The sequence below is a fragment of the Cydia strobilella genome, chromosome Z (genome assembly GCF_947568885.1).
Source record: "Cydia strobilella chromosome Z, ilCydStro3.1, whole genome shotgun sequence".
Lineage (NCBI taxonomy): Eukaryota > Metazoa > Arthropoda > Insecta > Lepidoptera > Tortricidae > Cydia > Cydia strobilella.
The window spans coordinates 52,489,487-52,509,650 of NC_086068.1; the positions used below are offsets into that span (position 1 = coordinate 52,489,487).

Genomic DNA, 20,164 nt, shown 5'->3' on the forward strand with positions numbered 1-20,164 from the left:
CATAATACATTTTATTTTACGTTTTATTTACTAAACATGTTTAGTTTTGTACCACCTGCGCGAATTATAGGAGGTATTTCATTGTTTATACGCCTAAAAAGAACGGCCCATTGACATTTTATTTAACATTTTTTTAATACCGTCAAACAAGCTAACTTTGCCTCCAGGGTAATCGCCCCAACGGGATATCAAATATTGGGGTAATTTTTATCCCCACGTTTATGACGTCATCTATTTCTACCCCTTACGGGCGCACGCGTATAGCTGGTCTATGTAATGCTAGGTCTATGATCTTCAAGGTCATTGTGCGACGCATCCATAAGTAAGGGCAAGAAAGCGATATCTCTTTCTCGCTCTTACTTATGGGTCCGTCGCACAATGGCCTTGGTGCGGTGCGATGATGTGTTACGCCTTAAATCGAAACAACGCTTGATAAAAAGCGCTACCGCCATCGTGTGAATAAATGTGCCATTTTCAACCAAAAGGGTACTTATTGTCGCTTGTCAGTAAGGCGCTATTTCCATATAGCTTCAATTAGAAATCAACAAGCGACAATGTGGTACCTTTTGATTGAAAACGTCACAAATACACATGTATCCATTTGTGTCATTCAAACGCTTTTTTAACCTGCGTCGAAAAAGCGCTCGTGCGTATGAAGCCTTAATGAATGAAAATTTTACTGAATGTGTACATAGCTTTACACAATATTGCCAACATAAAAAGTCTAATCTGTAATTATGGCAACATTCTATTGTCAGAAATTGGACGCGTCTAGTTGTCAGCTTGTTGTCGGCCATTTTATTTTTGTATCGCCATTTCGTTTCTTTTGTGAGATGGAGGATTGTGTGATTTTAAAGTGAGACAGCAAGTAAATCTTAATTATTTTGAAGTTTAGATGAATTGTCTAAGAAAATAATCAAATTGGAGAGAAGGTAAGCTTTATTTCTGATCTTCTGTAACTATATTAGCATAGTCATTTCTTTGTACATGGCGACACGGTCATAGCGCGGCGTCTCTCGTCGAACATACAATGGCGTCCGTTTACTTGTACTGAAGCCCGTAGATAGTCCGTCATCCTTTTCTTTCATATTGACTACGCACTGAGACTGCTTTCATAGCATCTGATCTTTTTACGAGCAGAGTAGACTGATAAGAAATATTTCCCGTTACCTTCGCACTTTGTGTTTTGAAGTCTCTCTTTCGTGTAACCGCATTTCGTACAATTAGCCGCGCTTTTATGTTGAACCTAGCGTAACCGTATTTCTGGTTTAATGTATGTTATTATATCTACAGTACGGGGAATAAAAGGTATGAGTGATGATTAGTAATGTAAGTAAATAGTTAGTACGGCGAAATGTTCACGACGAATGCCGTGCAAACCGGCTCAGTCCCGACGCTGCAGTACCAAGACCAGAAGACGCAAGGCAAGAATATAGAGAATAGTCAGCAGAAGACCGCACAACAAACGCAACAGTCACAGCAGCAGGTATAATGCTTTGTGTCCTAGCCTTGTACGGCACTGCCGTGGAGACATGTATGCTGTCAGGCTCTCCTCCCTCGCTTCGGTCACTACAACAAGCTATTTCAAACTTGTTATATGCTAACTGCCTAAATGGTTATAAAGTTGGTTCAACAAAACCTTCTACACACTTCATTATGTTACTATTATAATTATGACTATTATGAGACTGTGCTGGTAAAGTCTTAAATGTTGATGAAATATTTGGGCATGGTTTAGGTCCATCTACATTTAACTTTTTATTGTATTAGGAGAACTTGAACAATTTTAGTGAGACAACATAAGCTATGTATAATTAACAACACTCATTTTAAAAACTTAATTGTAGTTTCAATTACTTTATATGATAGAATCCTGCTTATGCATTTTATTTAATCTATACATTCTTCAAAAATAATTGCATTTATTATGTTTAATATTTGGCTCTGCGATTTATTATTATTTGTTACAGTGACACTATTTCATTCTTGGGTTTAAACTATATTGCTTAATCACTCCTATCCCATTTATAATTAGCAAGTCTGTTCAGGTGCAAGTTTCTGCAGCTCTTTGCGGTATTTAGGGCTATTTCATATAATTACTGTAAAATTAGGTAATTAATTTGCATTAATACAAAAAGCTATAATTGGCCATTATTCATTCAATTTCATTATTTATTAACTTGGTGGTGATTGACCAATTGACACAGAAACATTTAGAAAATATGCCAGAAGGCTGCAAAAAACTTGTGTGGAAAATCAACCCTCTGTATAATACAATAAATATTGTTGTCTGAAATTACACTCATTTAATTAAATTCATTTGTTTGTATTGGGCTCTTTGATAGCTAGTTCAATATAGAGAGAGCTAGAATTTATATGTAGGGTATACTTATGTGGACACATTGATTTTATTATTAAATGTACATACATTATTGTAATTATTACCAAAGATAGATATAACTCCATAATTTAACAATTTTAACGCATGTCAGTGAAAGAACATGGGTCAAAATCATATAAAAATAATTATTGCATTAATTTATCCATATATAAATAAAAAAAATGATATTTTTAGTTTTAATCGTGTGTGCGATAGATGGCAGTGAATTTACTGTGGCTACAAAATTTACTATGACAGTACCGCTCTATCCTATTATATCCTCTTTGTTAATACCGAATACACTACATTAATGCTATGCAGAGCTAAAGAAATGCTGGTATGACAACCTGATACTTAGGTTTGCATAGCAATAAAGTCAAACATGCATCAAACATATAATTTATTTATTATGCAATGGTTAATTTTGTTCTAAATTAGTTTTTTAAATAATAATTGTCAATTTAATTTTTACTTTTTTCATACATAGATATAAAAATGGGCTTGAACAATCTAACATGAAACATTAAGTTAGAGCCTGACAAATTACAGTTATCACAGACTGCAAGCTAAGGTGGCAGATTAACTTTATGCTTCAATATCAACCAAAGCTTTCTTCACAAAGAGCTAAGATTTGGGAGCACTACTAAATGTGTGTCATTGTGTATTCCCAGGAATTTCCCACATTCTGTTACACCACATCAAACGTGAACATGATTGGTAAGATTGGATCAGGAGCGACCAGTGCTGCCGGCGGAGTCTCCGGAGCCGTGAACATCGCCCAGCTCACCACCAGTGATGACAAAACATGCTACATTGCACAACCTTTTTCATACAACTATGCTCTGGTCAACCAGATGCAGATTGCTCCAAATGGAATACAGAATACCATATCTAATATAAGTTTCAAATGTGATGTGTGTGGGCTTATGTTTGGCCACCTTACACTACTTAATGCACACAAAAGGATACATGCCCAGGATTCAGGTAAATTACATGTTAATGGAGCTATTTGTTATTATTTAATAAGCAGGTGATAGCTAAAAGGAGAAATATCTTTGTTATATATAAGACTGGTGAAACAAACGAAGCAAAGATAAGCTATTTCCTTTCAAAACATGTATTTAAATAGCTTACCTTTGTAAGACTTCTAAAACAAATGAAGACCTTTAAGCTATTTTATTATATTCATTGTAAACAATGTATCTAGGGTCATTTATTTAGTCAGGTAAAATGATAATAGATTTAGAATAGAAGAAAACCATACTTGAAATAAAACACATTTATTATAAGTACTTACATTATATTCGGACACCGCCAAAATAGAACACCACGTTTCCAGAACACCACGTTTCCAGAACACCACGTGTTAAATAAAATCAACTTTTTATAATAAATATCACAATGTGACCACGAAGGTAAAGAGACTGAAGGTGTGGAGTTTAGCCGTCCAGACTTCCGTCGCCAGCTAGTCAGAGCAAGAATGCCCCCTCCACAAGCGGACAACCCTTTTTATGCTAAAGTCCCCACCTTCATTCGAACTAAGTTTGTACAAGACAATCAAGACAACTTCCGGTTATTAATATAAATTTAATTTACTTATAAACTACTGTTATAACTATTCATAATTTCACATAATTAATTTAGGATTTATCTAACCGTTATTTATAATTTATTACATCACAAAACCCTATTCGAAACTAAAATGTACAAAGTGTACTTCCGGTTAACAAAATTAATTCACTATACGTTTAACAACTTTTTATTACTATTCGTATTGCTTTTTATTTAATTTAAATTATATCTAGGTCTCTTTAATCATTTATTATCTAACACAGGCAGGCAGTTATGACAACGGATATGGCCTGTATCTAGTCATCTAATCATCAGACAGTAATCAATGATGAGTTGCAGATGTAATGTGCTTGTCTTATTTATTTTTTTAAATGGTTCACATTTTGTGCAGAATCCACGTATTTATCTTTTGAGCATAAAATATTGAGCTACTTATTTTTTTTATATTGTTACACACAGAGCTTTATGAGTGGATTCGGCTAGGAGGTTGTACCATTATGTTCTACCTTAGGGTTGGCCAGGAGGCGTCACTAGGCAATAGGGTATTTGTCTAGTAGTACTAGTCAAATCAGTTTCTTTTTTCGAACTGTCAAAACGATTTTTCTACTATGAAATATATATGAAACACTAGCATGTGAAGTCACAATCAAATTACCCACTCTTTATAGTTTTAACCTAGAAATTGTGTTTTAAAATAGAAATTGTGTCTAAAAAAATTGCTGTCTACATTTCTCTATTAATCATTTGGTGCTTTATTTCATGTATGGTGTAAAATAATTTGTTTTAAATACAGTCAAATACATTATTGTCATATGCTTTGAAATTTCGACCCATGCCCAGCACGCCACCGTGACCCAGTGGCCCAGCGGTTCAGGCATCTGTCGCGTAAACAGAGGATGCTGGTTCGATTCCAAGGACACTGGAGGCCTGGGTCATTTTTACGGTTCCGTACCCAAAGGGTAAAAACGGGACCCTATTACTAAGACTCAGCTGTCCGTCTGTCTGTGACCAGGCTGTATCTCATGAACGGTGATAGCTAGACAGTTGAAATTTTCACAGATGATGTATTTCTGTTGCCGCTATAACAACAAATACTAAAAAGTACGGAACCCTTCTTTGGGCGAGTCCGACTCGCACTTGGCCGGTTTTTTTTTTCCTTCGTATATGACATTTACTTTGGTTTGTAATTTAAATAGTAGTGTGTCTACTTGAAATAACACAAATTACAATATTTTCATACAAAGTAATTTATTTGTTCTTAGAGTAACAAAGCGTTGTTAGCCTTTTGCCGCTTTGTGTTAAAATATTAAAATATATGAAGTTACTGTAAATATAATTTTAAAATTATTATTTTTTATTGCAGATGGCAACATCACAGTTGTAGCCACAGGTGTTGGTGGCGGCAATGAGGTCGCCATGCCCCCTCACATACAAATTCTATCTTCAGACACATCTGAACAGCAACAGCATCATGTTCAGTTGCAAGATAGTAAGTTAATTTGTTATTGTGTTACCATATTGTTCTTTATATTCTTGGTACTAAGTAGTAACTTAAGTTTGATAGAAAGGAAGACAGTAGAAGAGGTTTATATAATACTAGGGAAGATCAGGTGTTAAAAAATAACAATAGTAAAAAAAGTCAAAATTATAACTTTATGATAACTTACTAATTTGCTCCGCCATTACACTTACCATTTTTACAGTGTTATATTTCATTAACAAACATGTCATAAATGTTGCTTTTTTATTTTTCAGCCAAACCCATACTGGTTGACAAAGTTCAAAAATGCATCACATGTGGAGGGCCCATCACCAGTAACCCTAAGAGGAAGGGACCTAAGCTCATCCGTTGTGAAAACTGCATTGCACAAGATTCTGTTGAACAACAAAGAAACAATCAATGTATGTTGTACTTGCTGTTTTAATTGCATATACAAAATTCACGTCATATTATAAAAATAGACTAGTTGTTTCTGATTTTAAAAATCTCTCAAGTTAGTTTGGTTTATATTTAAATACTTCATAGTCCTATTTATTTTCAAATATTGTTCATCGGTTTATATTTTAGACACGACTTCCAGACCAACTTAGTTATTTGTAAGACATTGCGAAATGCCATTAGTCATATAAAATAAAATAAAAAAATTGCTGTCGCGCGCGACTCCATTATGTCAAGAGCGACGCGCACGTCAACGCTTATCATGATGGCAGTGTCATACTTTTGTGTTGCACAGTGAACGCCACGCAGATATTCGTGACGTCAGAAGACAACGTCAAGTTTGAAGTGGGCGGCGTGAGCGGGGTGCAGCCCACCTCCGACCCCCTCGCCACGGCGCAGCCGCAGCAGCAGTCCCAGCAGCAAAAGCCTTGTAAGCCACTTGTATGGTTACAGGATATTATACATTTCTTTAGTGCCTACACATATACATGATTCAACCAGAACTATTATTCTTTTAACTACTCATTTTAAAACAGTTTTTTTTTTATCTAATCAATACTATAAACTATAAAATTAAAATTGTATATAGCGTAAACACCCCAATAATCGACATGTTAAAACCCAATATTCGACACCTTGCTGTCTACTTTATTGCTATGACATTATGATTGAAAATGTCGATTATTGGAGCTGTGTCAGGCACTGGAGCCTACGTCAACCATTCTCAAAGTGTGCTCCGCGGACCCGTAGGGCTCCGCAAAGCCTCTGTTGGGGCTCCGCGAGAATACTTGTAATAATATTTAAAAAAAATGCTCTATAGGTTTATCTGGTCCACAGTGCTGCTCTACGTTATACAGATGTCTTATCACAATGAAAAAATGAACTGTTATCAACTCTGGCCAATCACAGTTTATATTTTCATTATGATAAATATTTATACAATTTACAGATTGTAAAGTGGTACGTGTCCCACAATACAAAAAATACATGATAATCTTTGATCACAATTCATTTATTATTTTGTGTATGTTTAGCTATTACTGAGTTAACCTAAACACAAGTATTGTATCAATATTATAGTTTGTAAACTTTCTTTTTAACATATAGACATAAACCCAAAAAAGACCGACACAATTCTCTTCACCCATAAACGAAAACTGGGTACATACGAAATGCCAACACTTTTTGGCACAAAACTGACACTTTCAAAGGATGTAAAGTACCTAGGCATAATCCTGGACGATAAACTGAACTGGAACAAACACCTGGACAATAAACTGAACAAAGCAACAGTAGCCTTTTGGCAATGCCGGAGGATGGTAGGCAAAAGATGGGGACTTGCCCCTCACATTATACTATGGCTGTACAAAATGGTAATAATGCCAATGATCAGCTACGGCGCGGTTGTATGGTGGCCCCGCACCCAGCTAACCACAGTAATAGACAAACTAAATAAAACACAAAGACTAGCATGTGTGGCTGCAACGGGCTGCATGAGAACTACTCCGACTGCAGCTCTAGAAATAATGCTAGGACTCCTGCCACTACACATGTACATACAGAAAGAAGCGGCTGCCACAGCTCTTCGTTTGAAGAATCTAAACCTATGGACATCTTTCAGCTCATCGCACAAGAAGATCTATGAAAATACGATCTCAAAAATGCCCATGCTGGAAGCGCCTATCGACAAAATACCAAAAACTATGATCTTCTGGAAAGATTACGCCATATCCTTAACAGAAGATCCGAAAGAAGGACTAAACCAAACAAACCTAAGAATATTCACAGATGGCTCAAAAACAAACGAAGGGACAGGATGTGGTGTCTTCTCAGAGGACCTGAACATTCACATCACAAAACCCCTTGGTGAACACAATACGGTATTCCAAGCTGAATGTGTAGGAATAATAGAAGCTTGCAATGCTATTACAAGACGACAAGTGAAACACGAAACCATACTAATACTGTCAGACAGTAAATCGGTACTACAAGCGCTATGCAGCGACAAACTTACCTCAGAGCTTATACTTGAATGCCATCGGAGCCTCACTGAAGTGAGCAAAGAAGGCAACAAAGTAAGAGTACAATGGATAAAGGGGCATAGTGGATCAAGAGGAAACGATGCAGCGGATGAACTGGCCAGGAAAGGTTCAGAAACACCGGCATATGGACCCGAGCCAATTATGCCTCTACCAATATCCTACATACACAACCAGCTAGAACAACATCACAGACAACTGCACAACAAGTACTGGAATGAAATGAAGACATGCAGGCAAACCAAAGAAATTCTACCGGAACTGAACCACAAACTTACCAAAATATTACTGAAAACACCAAGAAGCCAATTACGTAAAATAGTAGGATTAATAACAGGACATAACACACTAAACAAACACCTACATATCATGGGTAAAACGGACAGCCCCATGTGCAGAGCGTGCATGGCAGAAGAAGAAACAACAAAACATATTCTCCTAGACTGTAAACAGGTAGAAGTATATAGGAGCAAATACCTAGGAAATCCATGCACACTAAAGGAAGCAACTAGCAACCTGAAGACCTTGCTAGGCTTCGTGGAGGAGCTGGGGTGGTTAGAGTAGCGCTACCTCGTTTCACGCAAAATAGGCACATTGGATGTCGAGTTGCGGAAAATGCCCAGCAAAACTAACTAACTAACATATAGACATTATATTATATATATATTATATATCAATTAGTTTGAATGCTCCACAATATCGTTACCATTGGGAAATTACGAATTTAATACCCGAGAAAGTTATTGCGCGAAAGGTTCTTCAATAAGTATTATGCATATGTATTACCGATCAATTTGCTAAAAGACCTGTAAATACGAACGCGAACCTAGCTCCAGTTTAAATAATGTAACACGAAAAGGTCATGTAGTGCATCGCAATCTCTTATCTTGGATTTTTTTAGCGTATTAAATAAACAAAAACGTTGACTGTAACATTATTATTACAGTGCCCGGCCATCATCCAGTGAAAAAGAGAAACCTTGCTTCCGTGACCAAGTGCCAGAACTGCAACGGCTCGGGAATCATATTCGTAGGCGGCAACAAGAATAAGCTTAATCAGTCCAACACTGACAAGCCCTTCCACTGCAATATCTGCGGCGGGTCCTTCTCTAGATACTCCTCGCTGTGGTCTCACAAGAAGCTGCACTCTGGGGAGAAGAACTTTAAATGTGGAATATGTGGCATTGCTTTTGCGAAAGCAGTGTATCTCAAGAATCACTCCCGAATTCATACGGGAGAAAAACCCTATAGGTAAATTGCTTTTTGTTTCATCTATATGTTATTTATTTGATGTAAAGATTTTGATGATTATTAGATGTAAAGATATACCGACATTATTTGATGTAAGTTAGGTCCACAACGTAGGTGGTTGCTATTAGAGCGTTGGCCCAAGTTAGAGCAGTTTTCCTTCCTCACGGCCCAAGGGTTTTGACTTTTTATACATTCTATGAAATCGTGTGTACGATATCGCGTCCGTGTACGTGTAGGACTTAGGTGTAACTTTTCTGCCCTGTCTCAAGGCCAGAGCACACTGGCTGCGCGAAGCGTGCACGTCTGATGCACGTAGACGTGCAAGTGCGCGTGTGCTAATATGTTTGAGCCGCGCACGCACATGTCACGCAAGCGATGTGCCGTCTCTCATAAGGACCTGTATATTACAACGCGCACGTGCGATATCGCGTCCGCGGGACGTGACGGGTTAATTTCAAGACGGCCGGTCTGGCCTAGTGGGTAGTGAGCCTGCCTGTAAAGCCGATGGTCCTGGGTTCGAATCCCGGTAAGGGCATTTATTTGTGTGATGAGCACAGATATTTGTTCCTGAGTCATTCAGTTCAGTTGTTTTCTATGTATTTAAGTATTTATATATTATATATATTGTTGTCTGAGTACCCACAACACGAGCCTTCTTAAGCTTACCGTGAGGCTTAGTCAATTTGTGTAAAAATGTCTTATAATAATTATTTAAATATATATATATATATATATATATATATATATATTGACACATTTACGCCGCATATTATACAGGTGCAACACGTGTGGTATGCAGTTCTCGCAGTCGCCACATCTGAAGAATCACGAGAGGACGCATTCTGGAGAAAAACCATATGTTTGTGAGGTAAGAATGCTAAACTAAATTACTGAGATAAATTTAACACACTGACTCGCCAACCGATGTACGGTTTTTGTGTGAATAACATTCCTGGAATTAAATTATTTTATTGTAACAAAGTAAGATATGAAAATTCCTGAATTAAGTTTATCGATGAGATTCATTAACTTGATACATGAAATAAAACTATGAAAACGGATTATATCGCGTATATTGAATTTATAATTCATCCCGACGTTTCGAACTCTTTACAGCGTTCGTGGTCAACGGGTGACCCGTCACCCGTTGACCACGAACGCTGTAAAGAGTTCGAAACGTCGGGATGAATTATAAATTCAATATACGCGATATAATCCGTTTTCATAGTTTTATTTCATGAGTAACTATCGCGGTAACCGAAGACAATATAACTTGATACATTTTAAAATACCCTATGAACCCTATTGTAATGAAACATTTAAAGCCCGAAGGTACTCCAAAAATTCCAAGTTGTAAAAGTAAGCAAAAAATATACTATTTTTACAAATATTACATTAATTTAGTATCATTCATGTTATGTGCTTTATCTCAAATTTTATACGTAATGTCGTAATGTCATCAAGGCGGGGAAAACTCGTCATTGAAATCTTCCGCAAAAAGTATATGGAAGTGACTTTTTGTTCACATCTGTCATCCCAAAACATTCTTACTTTTCGATTTTCGTTTGTCGATTAACAATCGTCATGTTGGCTATGGCCCCTGAGGGCCTACCGCGAACCATGTCGTGTTGTCTCTCTGTCGCACTTGTAAATTTGTACGTAAGTGTGACAGGGAGGCAACACGTTGAACGTAGTTAGCGGTAGACCCTCTGGTGTTTTCATATTGAAAGGCCCATATAACAGTACAAATGACGAAGTACCTTAGTTTGGTATTTTCACCTGTCTAATTTCTTTATCCAATGTGTATTTTGTCTCATATTTTGCTTAATGAGAGAGGGAGACGCAATGACATTGGACCATGAAATTGGCCAGGTGTAATACCATCCGTACCCGAGGGCCACGGAACGCACGCTCAGAGGGCCTACCGCGAACACCGAAGTTCACAAATTGTGGGCATCTTTCTCTTTTACTCCTACTCGCATTAACCCTTAAATGCATAGTGATGTAATTATGTACACAACAAAAAACATATAATTTTATGCATAATTAGATAGTCTATTTGGTCCTGTATAAATATTTTGATCGTAAATTAATACACTTTCCGTTTTATTTCAAATTTGCGCAGTATTTAAGTAAAAAAATTACATTTCTTTTAAGACGAAATGGCGGAAAATTGGGAGAATTTGGAAAAGTTGATGATTATTAGTATGTAATTTAGGCGGTTTTTTCGGGTTTTGCAATTATTTATATTTAAAATCTTTATTGTAGGTATATTACAAAATATAGTATAAATTTTTAATGGTAGTAAGATTTTTTATATATCTTTTAACATTAGTTGTATACATTTACATAAACTATGATTTGCCCTTTGTAAATTCTAACACTGGTTTAGCAGTGAAAATCGATGTTTTAATTTTTTTTTTTTTTTCCTAGAATCAGTAAACAATTATGTAAGACATACATATATTAATCTTAGGCAAAAAGAAAAAATCATGCATTTAAGGGTTAAGCTTAAGGCGTAATTAGAGTGACAGAGAAAGATGCCCGCAATGAGGGCTATCGTTTTTTTGCTCACCAGTTGGCGCCTCTGTTGATGGTGGTCCAAAAGACTAAAGAACAGCTGTCCGTCATTGAAGTGACAAGTGACATTTGACATTTCGAACTATGGAAAAGACCACCATCTACACTAGCACCCCTAGCGGCGAATTCATACGCATTAGCCCTCATTTGCGAACGTAGATGTTCAAGGTAGGCCCTCAACCTCAGAGCGTGCACGCTCTACTCTGACGCCGATCGTCATACACTTGTTTGAAGTTTGAACCGATGTATTGCGGTCGGTCGGTCGGCGTCAGCGTCGAGTGTGCACGCTCGTAGCTCGTAGCGTGCGTTCCGTGGCCGAGGCGTCAATGTACACTCTTGATCTCATTGTAATCTCCATTGTGCAGGTGTGTGACAAGGGCTTCGCGAGGCACGCTACGCTATGGAACCATCGGCGAATCCACACCGGGGAGAAGCCGTACAAGTGAGTACTTAACGATGCTATTTATTGTAGGACACATTGACTATCTCCCAAAGACTCCTCACTATGAAGTATGAACATAGATAAATAAGTAAGCTTAGTGCTTACACCATACTTATATAATAATGAAAAATGTTAAGATTGTATTCCTTTTGTAGTTATAAGCCTATATTCAATTATTCACACTGGGTAAGAATAATTATAATGTAAACTGCTACACCCTAGTAGGGTCCATGTTTGTACTTAAGTAGACTTTTAACATCTTTGTAAAATACCATGGTTGCATTGAATAAATGATATGATATGATATGAGATATGATATGATACATGGATTTCCTTACTTAATAATAATCAGTTTAATGGTTAAACTTGCTTAAAACTTAACCCTTTTTATGCTTGAATCTTATCATAAATAAGTTTTTGCTAAGCTTGCATAAAACTTGTTATAAATGGGTTTATATATGGGTGTATGGGTACATAAATCAGTTTTTCAGAATAAATCTTAACAGCTAGTAGGTATTTACATATAGTATGTAACAATTTATTTCCTGACTGTTTTAAATAATAATCAGAGACAACCTTCTTCTTGATCCCAAAATAACTTGGAAAGCTTCATTGATAGTTTGATCCAACTTTTTATTGATTAAATTTAGATCCATTTTTTGTCGCATATTTCATAGTTTTTAGAACATTCCAGCTTTTTATCCACAATTTGTGGTGCGGTCATCTGGGTGTTACAGCGCATAGGTAGATTTGTCCTTTTTTAGGTTCACTGAAATTGCCATTAACAAAATCGAAGAAAAGCACGATACCGCACGGTGTCGCAACTTTATTCTGGAAGCTTTTTAATACCTGAAAATATATTTACAGTTAAGATGTTATCAAAATTACAAAAAGATTATTTTATAGCGAAACAGGACAAGTGTTGAAGCATGCATTTTAAGGGTGTTCTATTGTCACATTTAATGTTAGGTAACAAGAAATCAGTGAATCAGGATATAATTCATGTAAAATGACAACAAAGGTAAACGTATTGTGGTTGGATTTTGTTATTAGATGTGGGTCTTTCCAATGTTGGCAGGTTGTAGTTGATTTATCAGATTGGAAAACAGTATCTTAGTTACGATTATCAGAGCAACGTGTATCTAAAGACGGGCGTTACGGGCACTAAGAATGGTGCTAGTTCAACGGTTGTTATTTGAAATGTTCCATGTTCCATTGCCAACATTTCATAAATATGCTTTGCCCGAAGCCTCTATCAAAGCTTTTGATAAAAATGAAATAATAAATAAATGTTCCAGAGCACTATATATACACTCGAAAATTTACTTACCTTGTCCTTGTACGGATGTACATACAAGAAGGTACACAGATTCGGTGCGGCCCGGCCGCCATTGCTTTTCATCTTCCCTGCGTTGGTTTGGTTGAATGAGTAAGAGCACAACAACACAACTCACAAGGTTGGTTGTGATATAAAGAAACGCTGTTAGTTAATATCTTAACATAAATCTGATCAAAAATATGTTTAAACGGAATTTATATTAAAAACCAACTTAGAAATAATTTTAAAATTTCCCGTCAAACCAAACGTCATTTGGTTTTTTTATTCGTCATAATACGTCAATCTGTCATTGTACGGTGTTTGCGCTACATATTAAAAAAACTACTTTTACGTTTCATATTTAATTTGTTTCCTAGTTCATTTGCAACGTAAGGTTAGTAACACTATCAAAACATTTTTTATTAAAATAATATTCTTCTAGATTTATTTAATTCGATTAAGTTACCTGCGTAAGATTAAGATATTTGTTTGGTATATTTAGTTTTCTACCATCTACACACAAGAATGCTATCTAGCCACACTTAGCCCTCCTTATGCTAAAAGGCGGTATCTCAAAAACGAGTGAACTGGAAATGGAACGTTATGATTAAAATTAAAGGTTATGATTAAAATTTGCATTCAATTTTCAATTGAGATACCGCTTTTTAGCTCAGCAGGGCACCACTGCTGAGGAATAGATGTCCAGCATAACCCAGAGATGGCATTATTATCAGCATTACATTACTCCTCTTCAGAGATACTATACCATGTTCTTACCAACTGCCTCAGTTTTACAGATCTATAGTAAAAACGGATGCAACAAATACTTGACGATCAATAAAGGATTAAAATTTGTAACCAACCATGAAAAATGTCTTTGTTTAAATTACTTTAAATCCTATAAAACCGGGGTTTTAATAGGTAACCAGCAGACCTATAAGTTATTATGGAAGCGCCTGTGTGGTGAGCGTTAGCGGTTTTATACACTCCATCAAGTATTTAAGTGACCTATGTTAAAATACTTTGTTATGTTGCGCCTTATTCACAGAGCACTAAAGGCGAGTCTTGTTACAGATGCGATACCTGCGGCTCCGCGTTCAGTCAAGCCGCTCACCTGAAGAATCACGCTAAAGTACACTCGGGCGAGAAACCGTTCAAGTGCGACATTTGCACCGCCGCGTTTGCCGACCGATTCGCGTTGAAGAGACATAGAGGAATCCATGATAAGTATGGTAAGTGCTCTTTTTTTAACTATTACTTATGTTACTAACAGTAGGTCCCTCAATGCTGTGAATCGAGACTTCATCGTCGGTGCTTCGACGGTTTAAGGTTAGTTATTATTATTTGTATCTCGTATAAACTCACGGGTATATACATCCCGGTCATTTGGATACAGATCCAACACGTAGAGGCCCTTTGGAGAAGTTTGCTGTTATGTAATACACCTGCTAGAACCCATTCACGGGTACAAATAGATACCCGTAAATCGGTTCCAACAGGCGTAGGGGCTATTATAAACACAGTGGAAAAGAGTGCCGGTTATGGTGTTGAAGTTTGGCTGGTCAAAAGATTGGGCTATTGCTGAGAGGTCCGGACACCTGCCATAACAATGTTGTACACGTTATCGAGGCAGGCGGTGACCTGCCGCTGACTAGATGGGCCCCTGAAACTGCCGTCGTGAAGACGCCCAGGAGCAATACCGGTGTGAGCGGCTCAGGGGTGTCGAGAGGTGTGCGCCGCTTTCTACCTGACTGATGTTGACAACCACTGTGCCAACTCGCGTCTTATGCATCTTTCACTTCCACCCCTGGAGCATATAGCTCTAGCGACTCCTCTCTGGACAGCCAATGAAGGCAAGCCAGAGCTGAGAGTCCTGCGGGTCCCCTTGGGGTCCACTCCGACCGACGAAGACACGCCGGAAACGGAGACCCTGACCGACTCTCGGGAGCACTCGGGTCCGTGGGGACGTTACTCCCCAACAGCTCGCCACAAGCTGCCCTGCGGGCTTAGTTATTATTATTATTATTATTATTTTAATCAGGTAAATACACATAATATACAACTTAATTACAAAAGTACCGTTAAACCAGTAAGGTTTGTCTCGGTACACCATCTGCAGTAGATTTGATACAATAATAAAATATAACAACAACATAGGAAAGTTGCACCAAACCCTCTGTCACCGTGTCAGTAATAGCCTCTTAAGTCCCAGAAGCTTTAGTTTTGTTTTTGAATTTAGAACTTTGTCTTATTTAATAAAAGTTAAACTTAAATTTCGGAGTAAGAGCCTCTGGGACTCAAGAGGCTATACATATTTATTAATTTGATCCCATGGTACAGTAAGTTAGACTAGCTGCGTTTTTAGGGTTCCGTACCCAAAGGGTAAAGACGGGACCCTATTACTAAGATTCCACTGTCCGTCTGTCTGTCTGTATCTCATGAACCGTGATAGCTAGACAGTTGAAATTTTCAGTTGCCGCTATAACAACAAATACTAAAAAGTATCGGTGGGCGAGTCCGACTCGCGCTTGTCCGGTTTTTTCGTAATCTACGTTCGATCTTTACCGACATTAGAGGAGGATAATGTGTCATTTTATTTCCTTGTCAGGTCAAACAACGCCGCTTCCATCAAGATTACAACAAAACCAGGCCGAGCTCGAGCAAGCGACGCAGCAAGCCGATCAGCAGAACTCACAACCAGCCGTGGAAGTGGAGCTACACGGTGACCAGACGCTCTGAGTCAGATAATCTTTTTAAGTTTTTCATACCCCACCCTACATAGTATTTTTTGGAAATATAACAAGAACATTGTATTTCTCAATCATGATCGGTAGGTACAATGATAGCGAGCACAAGGTTTTACGAATAACAATGTAATCCTATACGAACAGTAAGTATTAATTACCTCTCGTTAGTAATAAAGCAAGTGACTTGTACGCGCGGGTGGCAGGGGTGCGCTAAACACTGCCAGTACCTATGTTTCATTCCTTGGTAGATATCTACCTTAATATGAAATGTCTTGTTCTCGAACGCGCCCTTAGCCCAACTTAACTATTATTCAGTACAATAAAATTATTTTTTTATTAACACGTGATTATACATATATATTAGCAATAAAATAGAAAAATGCCGTTTTGAATAATATTAATTGATGTGTTGATTTGGGACATTCGCTAGCCCTTTAATGTACATATTACAGTTAATTCTATTTATAGTTTTTTTATTATTATATACAGTGTGGAAAGATAAGTCGGGCCCTGGAGGAAAACTACCTTATATCCTTCAGCTGGCTCATTTTACTTAAAGAAGACATTCCTGTATTTTTAAAAAGAAACAAAACTGCATTTAAAGATTTTCTATAACTCGCTTGCCTCGCCCGGGACTCGAACCAACTAAAATTAAAAAAACATACTATTTATTATACTAATTGATAGTATTATTATTCAGGATAAAATTTCCCTAACAAGGATTTGGTCTTAAAAATAAAAATGATCGTTAAATCTAACATTCACTTTATTTTACTATCAATTTGTTACACTTATATTATTTAACTGATAAATTGTTCGAAATGAGCCCCCTCGTTCCGGCTACACAAAATTAGTCTGCGTTGAAATTCATTTCTTGTCGCCTTCAGCAAAGTGTTGTGGTGCATGCCTCTAATAACATTTTCTACCGCAACCCTTAGCTCTTGATCGGTTTCTTGGCAAATGTACGTGTCCTTTACTTGTTGAAAGTGAATAGTAACGAAATGTTTGTTAGAGAAATTGTATCCTGAATAATAATACTATTGATTAGTATAATAAAATAGGGAGTGTTTGGTTTTTTAACTTTAGTTGGTTCGAGTCCCGGGCGAGGCAAGCGAATTTAAAAAATCTTTGAATGCAGTTTTGTTTCTTTTTAAAAATAAAGGAATGTCTCCTTTAAGTAAAATGAGCCAGCTTAAGGATTTAAGGTAGTTTCCCTCCAGGGCCCGACTTATCTTTCCACACTGTATATATTACACCTTGTATGTAAATAATGTATTTGTAAAAAAGCGGCTCTAATTTCAATTTTTTTTTGTTTAATCGTATGGCTTATAACAAACTGGTCGCATATATAATAATTAATTGCTTATTGAGTAGGTACTATAATTTCCATCATAGTACTTTCGAAATAGCATCAGCGACTCGGTTAACTTGCTGTGAGGTTGATCAGTGAAAACACAACAGGTACAGCAGCCGAAAGGTTGTTGCTCGATTAGCGCCACCCAGGGGACACGTGCAGGGTGTTAGTAGCAATTCCTGCGGACGTAGGTAACATCTTCCCCCAAAATTTTAAATGAAGTGGTCAGAGCAAAATAAATTGTAGAACAGTTTATCTGGTAAAGTGTAAAGTTTATTATTATTATCGAGTGGCGATTAGGATAGGGCGGAGGTCAATCTTTACTCAGTAAGGATATGGCAAATCTGTCAACTCCACTCATATTTTGGTTAATATAATGCTCTTTGCCATTCCGTACATTTGAACAACCTATTTATACCCCGTTTTTTAAAGATTAGAATTATTCTAACCTCAAAAGTTATGGTATTTAACTTTTTCTTCCGAAATCCTCCTAAGGTTCCTATGATATCTATTATTGCGGTACAATAATATGTAAACGATATACTATAATTCAGTGCATAGTTACTCGGTTTTAATTTTGGAGGAAAAAAGTTACCACTACTTTTGAGGTTATAAAATTTCTAATCAGAAAAAAAACGGGGCATAGGTAGGTAACAAGTCAATTTGCATACTAGTTGTTCAGAAACATTTTACAACGTAAGTGACTGACTGGTATAAAATTTCTTTGTCTGCTGAGAAAAAATGGGCACGGAATGTCAAGGAGCAATTTTGTGTCTATGTAGGACATAAACACGCGCAAGCTACCGTTACCGGTACTGGACCTGTCTCCAAAAACACGAGGCAATGTTATCAAACCAAACGTGAATTTTCAATTATTGAATTCATAATATTCATATGTCATAGTATATTTAATTATTCTCTCGTAATCACTGCACATTTTCATTTGACAAATTGTAATTGGCTGTGGATTTAGCAAGATAATCTTGTATTGCCGTGGTTGCGCTTATCAAATCTGACTCGTGCACAATTGTAAAGTGATAACGGGCATTCCTTTCCTACTTAAAACAAAATTATGCAGATTTGGTAAACGCAATTACGTTTAATTAATTAAAATGTCTAAAATTGTTGTAACGTTTCTCTTACCCTTGTAAATAATTATAATTGTGACATGAGCCTAAATGAAGACCAAACTGGAATTAGATTAATGCGAGAGATCTGTGGGCTAATCTAAATGTATTATTAGTTCTGTGAGAGTCTAATCGCAAAATTAATTATTTGACTGCCTGTTTCCAGATGTGTATTCAAATTTGACGCTTAATCTCAGATTTGATCAAATTCCAGTTTAGTTCAATTTGGTCTAGCTAGAGTGTAGAATATGCGTTATTATTCCTATACAACGCTGGAAAGAAATAGAGAAGAGAACTTTTTTGATTGTCGCCGCAACCGACGGCGACGTCTTTAATTTATTCGTGTTCATATCATCCAATTTTTATAGTTTTTTCTAACCTGTGAAATTAAATATTAGTTCTTTTGTTATTACGACTGCTACACTACTCCAGACCTATTTATGTAAATTGCCCAATGCTCTCTTATAAGAGGTTGTTACATCTATCCTTTCAAGGATAGTTTCCGATGAGAGGGACAGAAAGGTTGGTAATTTCTCTGTTCCTCTTAGCAGCAAAAATAGTTGGCCTGCAACAAAAAGCTAGATATAATAACTCCTAAGACTGATTTACCGAGAAGGTGGATTATTATGATCAAGTAAACTATATAGGTACCTGTATCGTTTCCGAGCAAAAAGTCCCACTTTGTCGCTTGCCGCAAATGCAACGCGGCTCAGTTGTATATGCGAATGTTTTGCACTAGAGATGGGCCAATACTCGGTAATTATTCGGTATTCGGCATATTTTTCAATGTTCGTATTTGGCCGAATAGTTAGGTTCGCAATGCCAAATATTTACCGAATAAACATTTTTTTAAGGGCGTCCGCTAACTGGCGCGGGTGCACTTCTTGATCAGAGGGCCTACCACGAAGACAGAAGTACGCAAATTGCGGGCATCTTTCTCTTTTATTCCAATTATGGCGTAATTACTTAGGGTGACAAAGAAAGATGCCCGCAATTTGCGAAGTTCGGTGTTCACGGTAGGCCCTCAGGTATGAGACGGTTCCGTTTCTTTAACAAAAATTTCCCAGTCGGTTGGAAGGGGAAGGATCAAAAACACGTGATGAGTGCAGACCACGGACCTGTATGAACTTGTTTTCAGCTTTTTGGGCAGTTTTAGCCCAACCGAATATTCGGTTCGGTCTGAGCTGAACCGAATATTCGTATTCGGCAAAGTCCATATTCGGCCCACATCTATTTTGTACACATTTGAATATTTCAGGTGTTATTACAATAGATTAGTATATGTTATTACTGCAACTCTGATTTCATTTACTCGCAATACGCCATAATAGCGTTAAAACTATCGTTAGCGTTGTACCGGAAAACTAACGAACGATTCAACACTAGTATTCTAGCATATCATGAAATTTGTAATCA

The 20,164-nt window shown here is 37.0% G+C and overlaps 1 protein-coding gene across 3 annotated transcripts; it reads left to right on the forward strand.

The window, feature by feature from the left end:
- The first annotated feature begins 763 nt into the window (after nucleotides 1-763).
- Nucleotides 764-16,315, forward strand: LOC134754018 (zinc finger protein 665-like). 3 transcript variants are annotated; one of them, XM_063690078.1, is made up of 11 exons: nucleotides 778-932; nucleotides 1,294-1,486; nucleotides 3,052-3,364; nucleotides 5,316-5,441; nucleotides 5,708-5,854; nucleotides 6,187-6,321; nucleotides 8,877-9,180; nucleotides 9,958-10,048; nucleotides 12,126-12,202; nucleotides 14,595-14,752; nucleotides 16,129-16,315. In XM_063690078.1, exons 2-11 carry the CDS (start codon nucleotides 1,355-1,357, stop codon nucleotides 16,257-16,259), a joined length of 1,614 nt encoding a protein of 537 aa, XP_063546148.1. In that variant the 5' UTR covers nucleotides 778-932; nucleotides 1,294-1,354; the 3' UTR covers nucleotides 16,260-16,315. The 3 variants fall into 3 exon arrangements, with proteins under 3 accessions (XP_063546149.1, XP_063546148.1, XP_063546150.1); XM_063690080.1 differs by having other exon boundaries at nucleotides 783-932; nucleotides 1,294-1,308; XM_063690079.1 differs by lacking the exon at nucleotides 1,294-1,486 and having other exon boundaries at nucleotides 764-932.
- Nucleotides 16,316-20,164: the final 3,849 nt, after the last annotated feature.